Source organism: Cryptomeria japonica, unplaced genomic scaffold, assembly GCF_030272615.1.
Source record: "Cryptomeria japonica unplaced genomic scaffold, Sugi_1.0 HiC_scaffold_486, whole genome shotgun sequence".
Taxonomy (NCBI): domain Eukaryota; kingdom Viridiplantae; phylum Streptophyta; class Pinopsida; order Cupressales; family Cupressaceae; genus Cryptomeria; species Cryptomeria japonica.
The window spans coordinates 36,662-49,754 of NW_026729304.1; the positions used below are offsets into that span (position 1 = coordinate 36,662).

At 34.3% G+C, this 13,093-nt stretch overlaps 1 protein-coding gene across 1 annotated transcript; it reads right to left on the reverse strand.

Moving 5' to 3' along the window:
* Positions 1–10,605: 10,605 nt before the first annotated feature.
* On the reverse strand, positions 10,606–12,821 carry LOC131073295 (endoglucanase 16-like). Its single transcript, XM_058009701.2, has 8 exons — positions 12,615–12,821; positions 12,285–12,497; positions 11,999–12,199; positions 11,782–11,859; positions 11,539–11,691; positions 11,339–11,447; positions 11,028–11,191; positions 10,606–10,953 (listed from the first exon to the last, which is right to left on the reverse strand). The coding sequence occupies exons 1-8, from the start codon at positions 12,819–12,821 to the stop codon at positions 10,606–10,608; spliced, it is 1,473 nt and encodes a 490-aa protein (XP_057865684.2).
* Between the last annotated feature and the right edge of the window lie 272 nt (positions 12,822–13,093).

The window sequence follows — 13,093 nt, forward strand, 5'->3', positions numbered from 1 at the left end:
GGTCTTAATTATGGCGAACATTCCAGGAACCCTATTGTGCAACCACAGTTTGGAGAGTTGATACAAGTCCTCCTTTTAAGTAGCTTACCTCATGTTGGATGGAGAAGCATTCCTGCCACTTGGGGCCAAGGTATCAAGTTTTCCTCGTTAGATGCTCCACACTCTTGGGCTTAGTTATGGTGACTGTTCCAGGTGTCTTATCGTGCTTCTTCTCCAACCCCTATTATGGTTGATTATGGGAAACGGAGTTCTATATTCTATATTTGTAGGGTTAGTACCAAAGTTTACATTGGAAAGGAAATTTATAATTAATATTCTATATTTCTTATTTTTAATTGAACATTTGATTTTAGGGAAAGATTTAGGATCATCCCAAAAGGGAACATTACACGTTGACACTAACTGGGAATAAAAAATAAAGTAAATTTAGAAGACAATTATTTAGAATTAGACTGATATGAATGGTCTAAATAGGAAACTTATTTCTAGTTTATAATACCTGCATTATTTCTATTTCTCCATTGGGTTGGAGATAAGCTAATTTTCAAAATAGATGATAAAAGGTTTTCCCATTGAGATAACCCACTTCTTGAAAGAAATTTAGAGACATATCTTGGTTCAAGTTTCACAACTTGTGATGATATCAAAGGATCATAGTGAAAGTTGAATAGTGAAATGGTTCGTCCTAAAAAAGCCTCTAAGAAAGTTAGAAGTAGTAGTAACAAAGAAATTAGTAGTTGAGTATCACTCAAAAAGATTTGCAGGACAATATGAATCATCAAGAAAAATCAATTGAAAACAAAAAAGTGTAATGTTCCCAATTTTTACGTGACATTTATAATTAAATTTACGTTTATTAAGTGGTAAAAATTATTAAAAATATTTAAATGATGATTTAATGTAATTATTTTAATTAAATTATATATATATATATATATATATATATATATCACTTTATTATAATAAAGTTCTCCAAAGTATAATAAACATTTTAATCAGCTAAGACGACCTAATGTTCTAGATGCTTCTTGGAGTTCTTTATAGGGAGACTGGATGGAAGAAGAAAGGCATGATTGATTTGATGAATTTGTCTAATGCTTTACATTATCTCATCAGTGAGGACAAAAACCTTCAATCATAAGGATGGTTGGATGGAAACTTGGATCTTCCAATGGATTAGAAGATTTCCTAGCCGATAAAGGATGTTGGCTAAATTTGGGCGAAATTTTGTTAATTTATGAAGAAATCCTTGTGGATGAAGAATTGACACCCTTAGCCATGTCACAACCATTTAATTAGCCTTATTTTGTTCTGATTATTTCAGGCGAACTGACGCATGCATCATATTTAACAGACATAAGACACAACACATTCAGATGAAGCATGGTAGTGAAGATTTAAAAGACTGTCATTCTTCTCACATCATAGGAAAAGTGTTCTTCAACATGACTGAGGTGGCATCTTTCCAACATTTGTGCAAGATTACCAAGTAGTGTGGGAAATATATATTGGTAACACCATTTAAGGCCGATTATAATTACTTGTTTCTGATTTGACTGTCAAGTTGCTTTTCGTTAGGAAATCGTGGTACATTCCTAGCGCATCTCATAAAAATGGAAATGATTTTTCGATGTGCAATAGGTTTTGATCAGATACTGGCAAGGTTAAGAAAGTAAGAAAATAATTACTTCAATCTACTTCAAATCCCTCACTTGTATGATTACATTTCTATTTTGAGCTTACTGTTTCCGTAGATTTGGGTGGCATTTGAGGAGATGGATTTAGGAGGGAAAAATGAACATTTTGTTTCATCATTTTTTTCTCTTTGTTCTCTTTGTCTACTACTGGTTGAAATAATAGAGTATAAGCATTTGAAATAATGCATTTCAATTACATTTACTGACTGTGAGTTTCCAACTCATGTGTCCCACACAATGAAGCATATGAAGTACATCTTCAAGTGGGATTGTGCGACAATCTAGAGGGTGATCATTATTATAGTGGGCGAAGAGGTTCTTAATCTAAAGGTTCCTCAACTTTTTTTCCTTCTCAGGTTGTTTTTGTATTCCTATCTAATGCATTTGATTTTCTTCAGAATTATGGATCTTTGTTCCATTTGTGTTCTATATGTCATGGTCGGGTTCATATCTATTGATCATGATAATTAAAGGGTTGTGAAAAAGCATGACTTGTTTAATGGTAAGGGATGGATAGATGAATTTTCCCTAAAAAATGTTTGAAGAGGAAGCCCCATTATGTTGGTGTATATAATACTATGGAAATAGGTCTTGAATCAAACAACTGTAATATCTTTGACGATGAACTAGGTTTGTTCTTTAAGCAGATTTCTTTTTCAGAGGCATCACAAATTTCAAAACTCTTTTATTCACTGCATCACCTGGTTCTACATCAACTGCGTCAACATAGGATTGAGAATATCTCAATCTGGCTACACTTTTAAAATATTCTTTTAATTATGAGGAATTCTACATGCTCATTTAGACCCTTCTCAATAAAATGTATTATTTTTTATATAAATTCAAGAGGGATCTCTTAATAGGGCAAAAATATATTCAATAAAATGTATGATGACTGACTTCTTTGAGCCCTTGTCACACATGGTTTGAATTAAATTTTATCACACAAGATCCCTCCAAGGATCAAAAACCTCTAGGCTTCCTCATAGTCGGATCTAGGGCCATCTCCGTTAGTGTTTTCCACAATTCAATTCAAATCCTCTTCCTCCTTGGTTTGCAACACCACCTGTATTTCTCCATCTTCTAGAGTATCACTTCATTGTTCCTCCTGATTGGTGTTTTGCCGTTCTCTCTCGTATTTTCCTATTTGATCCTCTTTCCCTTCTTCAACCATCTGGTTTTTGGGTTTTTCCATGTTAGTTTTCCCATGTTTCTCGAAGGTATGAGGGATGCTAACACTTTGGGGTTCTTCTGCCATTTTTTTCTTTTTCAGCAATCTTCGGTTGCTTAGAAGGTTTTTTGGCTCTCCATTGCGTTGTCTTATCTTTCTTCTCTTTCTATTTGGCGACCTGTAGAGGGCATTTTCTAGAATTATGCCTCGATTTTTTGCAGTGAAAACATGCAAAAGGGACACTTTCATATTCTATAGGTTGGATCCACTTCCCCAATCTGGAGTTAATCTTGATAGATAATGGCATATTCGTGCCTTGCATAACTCCCATACAAATCCTTGCAAAGGTAAGTATTCTTCTAGCTATTGTGATAGGATCCATAGATAAGAGTTCCCAAAAGGAACTAGCGATTCCTTTAAAACATCCTCAACCCATAACTCTAGAGGAAGGCTCGACAATCTGACCCAAACAGGAGCTTGTACAAAAAATAACTCATTTAGGTCCATCTTAGGTGACCATTTTGTGCAAGCGTAGATTTTCCAATCAAGCAAGGACCATCACAAAGCACCTCAACATGTCTTCTTCACATGAAAATGGCATCAATAACGCACCTTTGGATATAGCCGTTATCTCCACTTGACCTTTATGCGTCCATTTATGTTTCACAAATGTCCCGACAACATCAATATTCAGCGTCGGGCACAAAATTTTTCCAACCCGAGTCATTGCCATAAGGCTAATGTTATGCTCAATTACTGGGTCTGGAACTGCAATAGAAGATCTACCCTTTTCTGGTTCTGAGATATTATGAACTGGGAGTAGCGAGGACTTTCCACTCGGTTTGACACCGAATAGAGACGTCTACGACCGACCGTTGTCCCTACAAATAGGTCCCTTCCTTGGGCTGTGTCTAGCACATGATGCTCCATCACCCCCATCAGGATCGAGAGGCTTGTCACCAGCTTTTGGGTTCCCATCCACTAGGTCCTTTCCATTTGGCTCAGAGGAATCAGGCAGTCTTGAGATCCATCCTTTCCGCCCTCCCCCTGGTTTGCTTGTCCATTGCAGGGTTTCCTGCCTAGTCCTAATTTCAAATTCAAAGTCTCTCCCTTCTCCCGGCCCCGCATCGCTCTCTAATTTTTACTTTGATACAAATTGTTGAACACACCATGGGGGATTAATTGAAAGAGAACCGTGCACTAGTTTGTTGTTTCTAAGAGTGATCTAACTATATATCACAATTTATATTTCAATTGTGTGAGATATTTTTCACATCAACATTTTAGATTATACTCCATCATCCATCATCAAGATGGAGGAGTTTATAAAGATAAGGAAACCACATCTACCTTCCAATGTTTAATTTCATAGCTTACTAGATAGTAGAAAAGAAGGTCGAAATAGGTTCAAACAACATAAAAAGTAGTTTAGTCCAATAACTTGTTGAAATATGTGCAAACACCTCTAAATTAGTTTTTCCCAATAACATGTTATTGCGATAAACTAATTTTAGAGGTGTTTGCACCTATTTTAACCTTGTTATGAGGTATCTAGTAAGCTGTGAAATTAGACATTGGAAGGTAGATGTGTGTTCCTTCTATCTTGTATGATTTCTTATTTGGAGCTACGATATATCATAGATCAAGCATTTGGGGTTAAATTGTATTGAGGTTCCAATTCATATAGCTGTCATGATTGGTTTAGGAAGAGGACACGAAAACCATCATGCAAGTAATTGGAGATGCTAGTTGTGCTACAAGCCCTTTTATTCTTATGCAGCCCATATGTATTGTTTAGATTAGTTTCCTATACGTGTTGTAAAGACCAGAAGGATTTTGTTTTTGCATACTATAAGCTTCTTTTCATTCTTGGTAATTGTATGTTCTACTTGTTTTTTGCATGCTTCATTTATCCCATTTGACTATAGAGATTATTTTAAAAATTGTTAGTGCTAATCGAGGAAATGAATATGATAAAGTACTAAGTCAAGCGTGGTTCGAGGGTATTGTAATAATTGAACTTCAATAATGTTCCATCCTAGAGAAGATTCATGCATAAAAAGTTTAATTGCATATCATCTTCTTCTTGATGACAACTTGCATGAATTGTATCTAGATTATTTAGTTTTTCTTGAGCACATCATACTCATAACATCACACATTTTAGTACATTTGAGATAACATCTCATATTTAGAGCATTTGATTAATGATCTTGAATATGTCATTTCATTTGCATCATGTCACATGTTAGTTTGAGGGTCATTCATTATGGTTAGTGTGCTTGAATCTTTGTGGTACTTGTTACTATATATCAGTTTTAGTCATAACTCAAGATCAACATCAAGGTAGGCATGAATATTCAAGACTTCTTCATTAACATATTGTGGAGTTAATCTGCTTCCATCCTCTTTCCACATCAATGGGAAGTCTTTCCCACTAGGTGTTTTCTCTTTAACAACTTTGTTAGGGTTTCTTTGTACTTTTCAAGACCCTAATCTCTTTGTATCCACCTAGTTGTGCATGGAGGGTGTTAGTGTAGATATTTTTTCTAGATAACCTTACTTGTGAATACTATGTACTTTTTATATGATTTGTTCCTGTGTGCTATCTTGTATGGTCATCACATGTCTCTATCCTAGATAGAAAACTTTCTATTCTAGATGACAAAAAATATTTCAATTTAAATTTATATCTTATTAAGTTAAATATTTCATTGAGTTAATGCATTAAGCTATTTATTTACATATTTTTTGTCTCTCACTATTGTCTCAGTTTGACTATACATGTGCTTGACTTATGTGGCTTTCTAATATTAGAGATATATTCAAAGGTTCTAGCCAATCCAAAAAAAAAAATCAATTTTTAATATGCATTGCCAAGTGTAAGCTGGTCAATGACGAGTGCAATATTATAAATGAAAAATGAATTAGGGAAAATGACATTGAGAGGGAAAAGGTGTTTTGTATAGGGTGGTCAACAGTGGCTAATGTAGGAAATTTTAGTCATTGAAATAATGGATTTGTTATGTAGGGAAAGACCTAAAAAAATAAAAAATCAATAGGGTGTTAAGGAGTAAATAACGTAAGGGTAAGAGTGAAATGAGTTGAATTTAAGGCAGTGAAATCACATGGAAATGATTGTGGACTCATTATCTGTTGTCCACAATAGTTGCATCTTTGATGAATTATTACTTGACACAATTACTAATTCCTTGCGGGAAACAATCTTGTCGTGCATTTTCCATTTTTATAGAATAATATGGTTAGATTGGAATGATCACAGAGAGGTCGATCTAAATATTTGTGTTCCCCCTAACAAAAATACAAGGACTCTAGTTCTATGTTTCTACCCTTAGCTCAAGCTACCTCTCTAGAGTCTCCCTTTTGGTAAAGGAGCCTTTACATCTATATTGATACACAACACTAAAAAAATGTTTCGAAGCCTTATTAGATATATAGTGTTTTTTAGAATCCCAAATTTATAAAATAGCCCACATTAGACATATGGTTAAATTATAAAGTTGAGGTTGTGTGTCCTCCTTATATGTATGGGGAGAACATTCCTCTTTCTCTCACTTTTCCTACCCTTCATTAGAACTGGAAATCAACCCTACCTTTTATCTCTTAGGGATATTAAGGTCACCTTTCCTTTTGAGCCTCTTGATTTTAAGATCTATGATGATTGTATCTAAGATATGTCTTGGAAACTTGACTCTAGGATTATTATCTTGGAAATTATGGAAAAGCATCCTTTTGTGAAAGAGTTTTTCAGGTCAATCCAAATGAAATTGGTTAAAAATTGAGTCTCCAAAGGTTGACCTACTTTATTGTGCCCTCTTTTTGGTCATCTTCCACTATTTTGTTGCTATCATGAGAATCACTAATTTCTATTAGGACTCTATTTGATTGTCCCTAAAATTCTGAACAAGTGTTGGGATTGTGTTGGAAATAGAAATTTGTCAACTTAGTGTCTTGATTTATAACTTGCAATCAAATTTGTTATCAAAAGATACACATATAGTCCAACAAGTTATAAAAACAATTCTAATCATAATCCTAATAATTATAAATACATGTGAGTTTTCTTTGAGGATTTACCCAATGACTCATCCATGCTATGAAGCCCATGAGAGATCATATAAGGTTCCTTGAGCCTATCCATTAAGTTCAAGGACTTGAAAGTACATTTGTCATTTGACCTCCTAGCTTAACTTGAATGGACCATTTGTCTACTTTCTTTCCTTATATGCCCACATCTCACCTCCATAATGGGATGACAAATTGGATGAAACTTTAAAGAAATTAATTATTTGTTTTATTATACAGTGATTATATACATACATATATGTATATATATATATATATGTATATGTATACATATATATATATATTTATATATATATATTTATATATATATATATATATGTATGTATGTACATGCGTGCACGCACGTACACACAAACACACACACAGATATATGTATGTATGTATGTATGTATATATTAGTAACACCATTTAAGGTCGATTATAATTCCTTTTTTTTGATTTGAGTGTCAAGTGGCTTTTCCTTAGGAAATCATGGTACTTTTCTAGCGCATCTCATGAAAATAGAAATGATTTTTTGATGTGCAATAGGTTTTGATTAGACACTGGAAAGGTTACGAAAGTAAGAAAATAATTACTTCAATCTACTTCAAATACCTCACTTGTATGATTACATTTCTATTTTGAGCTTACTGTGTCCGTAGATTTGGGTGGCATTTGAGGAGATGGATTTAGGAGGGAAAAATGAACATTTTGTTTCATCATTTTCTTCTCTATGTTCTCTCTGTCTACTAGTGGTTGAAATAATAGAGTATAATCCTTTGAACTGATGCATTTGAGTTACATTTACTAACTGTGAGTGTCCAACATATGTGTCCTACACAACGAAGCATATGAAGTACATCTTCAAGTGGGATTGTGCGACAATCTAGCGGGCGATCATTATTATAGTGGGCGAAGAGGTTCTTAACCTGAAGGCTCCTCAATTTTTTTTTCCTTCTTAGGTTGTTTTTGTATTCCTATCTAATGCATTTGATTTGCTTCAGAATTATGGATCTCTGTTCCATTTGTGTTCTATATGTCAGGTACGGGTTCGTATCTACTGATCATGATATTGAAAGGGTTGTGAAAAAGCATGACTTGTTTAAAGGTAAGGGATGGATAGATGTATTTTCCCTAAATTTTTCTTTTGAAGAAGCCCCATTATGTTAGTCTATATAATACTATGAAAATAGGTCTTGAATCAAACAACTGTAAGATCTTTAACAATGAACCAAGTTTGTTCTTTGAGCAGATTCCTTCTTCAGAGGCATCCCAAATTTCAGAACTCTTTTATTCACGTCATCACTTGGTTCTACATCAACTGCGTCAACATAGGATCGAGAATATCTCAATTTGGCTACACTTTTAAAATATTCTTTTAATTATGAGGAATTATACATGCTCATTTAGACCCTTCTCAATAAAGTGTATTATTTTTTATAGAAATTAAAGAGGGATCTCTTAATAGGGCAAAAATATATTCAAGAAAATGCATGATGGCTAACTTCTTTCAGCCCTTATCACACATGGTTGGAATTAAATTTTATATGGTGCATGGTTTCAGCATACTAGTCGTTATGGTCTTTCAGAGCGTTGTTTTAGATTTAATAAATGGGGCTCAAAATTATGGGCTGCAATACAAAATATGTATCAAATCTTTATATTGGTAACCTCCAGAAAGGGATTTACAAAAATGGTAGCTCTAATCCTGACTTATTTTGACAAAACAATTGGATTTTATTAAATTATTCCTTGCAAAATTCCTTTATTACTATGGTTGTTGGGGCTATTTCTATGAATATAGTTCTCTCTTGTGTTGTAGAATTGTGTTGTTTGGTGACTTTCCAGTGCAATCATCAAACCTCTAAAAGTAAGGAAATTTCTCAATAGGAAAAATTCCATCCTTTTGAAGATGAGGATCTCCTTCATGTTTCATGTAAGTAGCTCATTTGTTTTCTGAATGAATTTTTGGACCATTAAGATGAATTTATTTGCCCTAACATCACGAATATCACGCTAGACTAAGAGTACGATTTTGATTAAACATTGGTAAACTTGATAAGTGACCAAGTATGAAATCCAGGGTTGAAAAATATAAAATGGAATCCCAAGCCTCTATTTGAAAGGTCTCTTAGTGGATCTCTCAAGCACTCCTTACCAAGAGAAAATTAAAGAAAAATAGTGAAGTCTTTTTGTCCTTTGACATTAAAGCAAAGTTACTTTTAGTCAAATTTTGGAAGGATGGTTTGTTAATATGTTTTAGCAAACTTAAACTTTGTCAACTTCCTCTGTCTTCTTCCTCTTCTTTTCTCCTCATTTTTCAATTAGATTTCACTCTCTATTTTATATGCCATTTTTTATATGAGTGGGCCCTCATTCCACAACTTGTCAATAAAAGAATTACCTATAAATATAAAATTGTAAACAATTATTTAAAAAAAAATCAAAATCATAAGAAGTAAATCAATATATTACCAGGTGAATGAATGGGAACTTGTAGGGGAAGAAAATATAAAATGAAAATAAAACATCATATTTTCTTTAGAAAAATAAAATAATGTGGTATTCAAAAGCTACATAACCAATTGCACATCGGCGTGAAGGGTTTCTCTCTTCAGCCATTTGTTGATGGCTATAATGTGAATGATGCATTTTATTTATTGCTTTATTATTTCTTTCCAAGGTACTTGGGCTCATGGTAAAAGCATAATTGCTGTTTTCAACTTATTGGCGATTGAGTTTTTATTCATTAATATATTATTGTTGCGAGAATTATTGTCACATTGAGTTATTATTACTTGTATTTAAAAGAAATAGTGAGATGAGTGAATTAAATTGTTTAGAAAATATGCTTTAGAGTAAATAGGCATTGCTTCATTGAGCACCTATGAATTTGTGATAAAAAAGTGCGAGAGACAATGTACAATGCAACAAATAAATTGGTTGATGTATAATAATGTGAGAGACAATGTACAATCCAACAAATAAATTTGGCTCATGTATAATAATGAAGACATGGGATGGGGGATTTCCATTTTTTAGAGGGTGAAAGTATTATAATTAATTGATGACAATGGTTATTGTTGATGAATGTAATTTAAGAAGAAGTTTGTATGTGCACAAGTTATCACCATCCTTAATATAATCATATCACACCTTTGAGCACATTACACATTTCAAATTAACAATTTTAACAATATTAAATTTCATATTAATAATTGTAACAATATTAAAAAGTAAACTAGTTTCATAATCAAGTAATAATGACCATGATTATTGTTCATCCATGTGATTTAAGGAGAAATTTGTATGTATACAAATTCTAACTACCCCTAATGAAATTGTATAATACCTATCAGCATAACAAAAAAATTAATAATATCACCTTTTTATTATATTAAAACATAAACTATTAATAATATTCAATTCTAATTCTAACATAAATAGATTTATATATTTTTTACTTTAGAACCAACATAAAAGCTGTAACTTGAAAATAATAATTTTTATTGTGTTAATAATGACATGATTCATCTTGGGGGCCTTTTCTCATATAGCCTCCCACAATTGTAAATACTCTAGTGCAACATAATCTGTCATTTCCAATGATTGATGGAAAGATTTTTCCTAGTTCTTTGATGTCCAAGAAAATCAACACTGCCTGTTAGTTTTGCATGTCATTCTGTACAATTTTGCAAGAACACCCACAAGAGGAGAATTTATGTATGTTGTAGGTTCAAGCATGCTAGATTTGGTCCTGAGGTCTACAAAACGATCATATTTATCTGGGCCCCCCACTATTGCCCCAATTAGTGTGTTTGGATTGGAAGAATCTTTGTGAAACCAGTTCATAAAACCTTCAATGCATTTGATCTTCCTTGGTTGTTGATGAATGGAAACTACAGATGCTCCTCTGTGATGTGGTTGCCTTGGATATTTGGAACCGTATCCTACCATATATGAAATGCCCAGAGGATTCCTTCCTAATAAATAATCAATCTGCAAAGGATATGATTAGGATTCGTTATATTGTATGCTCCAAAATACAAAAACAGATAATGTAGTGTGCTTACTTGTAGCTTTGCGAAGCCCATAACGTCGTTGGGTTTAAAGAGAGTGTTGCCGCATGACAATGTTCCCTTCTTAGCTGATAGTAAATCACTGTATCTTGCCATCAAAAAAGCAGCACTGGTAACATATTGAGTGTTGGCGCCATCTCTAACATACAACAAACCTCCTGTAACAAAAGAATTGTATTACAGATATCACTAAGAGAATTTTGAGGGCTATGATTAGAAAAGGAGTAGTAACAGAGGATTTATATGGTTGTGACTAGAAAAAGGAATGATTGTTAGTGGTACTGGTGAAGAGATAGAGAGTTCACCTGGGGTGGTTTTAACAGAACGAATGGGACTGCCTGGAAGAAGTGAACAAACAAAGCGTTCTGCATTACTTCTATAGGCTGAGAATTGAGCTTCCCCTTGGAAATATAACTGGTTGGTGAAGTGCATAAGTTAGCTTTAAGCTAGAGTATGTTTATATTACATTTTATTTAAAAAATTGCACCAATCAGTCTACGCTTACGTCTGTTAGAAGCACTTGAACTCCAGCATATTTGAGGTCCCAGTTGAATTCATTAACATATGCCTTTACATCGTCGTGCTGGATAATATAGTTGGAATAATATGAGGATTTGGTAGCTCTGTATAGCCAAGATGCAGCCCATAGAAGCTCGTCCTGAGATCATATTTACAAGTGCATATGTTAAAAGAAAACCAAATTCTGGTTACAAGTGCATATGTTAAGAGAAAACCAAAGTCTTCTTACATTGTAGCCTGAAACAGAGCAATAAAATGGACACTCTCCTCCGTAGGTGCCCTTGTATCGATCGGCAAAGCTGAAGAGCTGAAGGGAAACATGAATGGCCGGTTAGAAAGAAGATGGATGTATAAGGTTTTTCTCAAAATGGATGGATGAAACTTGTTGATTTTGCTGTGTTAGTTAACAGCTATGTTTTCTATTTTACTTGAGCACCCAAACATACCGATTGAGAACGTTGGAGGAGAAGGTGTGAGTAACGAGGGTTTGTGAATCTGAAAACAATGGAGGAGGCAGCCAAGGCTGCGGCCGTTTCTGCTGCAATTTCTGATCCAGGGGTGTCTTTATCAATCTTGTAAAGAGATCGAGGAGTGTCCATATCTTCTGGACGCTCCCAACAATTATGGTCTGCCTGGGGATCACCCACCTATTTCATGCATCAAGATCAACCTCGTCAGTTTTTCATAATCTTGAAGAATGAATGCTGAATATTTTAGATTAGATTTCTTTACCTGAACCCATAATTCATTTGGAGTTGCACTAGCCTTGAGAAAGTAGTCAGTTCCCCATCTAATAGCGTCCCTTGCATTCTGAATCTCTCCTGCAGCTTTCAACTCTTTCCCATAATCCAGTGTGCCCCAAGCGAGTGTGGTGATAGTGAATGCCATGGGAAGCCCATATTTCACGTTATCGCCTGCATCGTAGTAACCCCCAGCTAAATCAACCTGCAGTTGAGTTGCACATAAAATTTTGTATGGAGTCAATTTGGAATGATAGTATGATCCACTTCTATTTTTATTTCTAAATAAATTGAATAGGGATTTATTTCTGCTTCTACTTACGTTTTGCAACTTCCCATCTGTGAGGCCAGAATCTCCTCTCCACTTTACTCGCTGGGATTGTGGGAGTTTACCGGATCGTTGGGCCTCTAGAAAGAGGATAGACTTAGATAGAGCATCTCTGTAATCGAATTCTCCACGAACCACCTGCCACTCACCACAAAACAGCAACAACACCACTGCCAAAAGCGTTTCCATTGCCTTGGCCATATGGATTCTCTTCTTTCTTTGATATGCAATTTAGAATTGTGCGCTAAATTTATAGACTTGTTAGTCGTGGGATAAAGCTAGTATTTATCACGAGGACTGTGTATGAGTTTCTGTTGCTGAGTAATGCATGGGAACTGCAAGATTTAGAGCATGGGACACCACAAAATAAACGATAAATACTCAGCACCTCAAACAGTTAATACGAGAAATCAGGTTGATGCCTTATATCATTTGTCTTTTTTTCGATTGTTGTTCACAAGAATTATACGTTT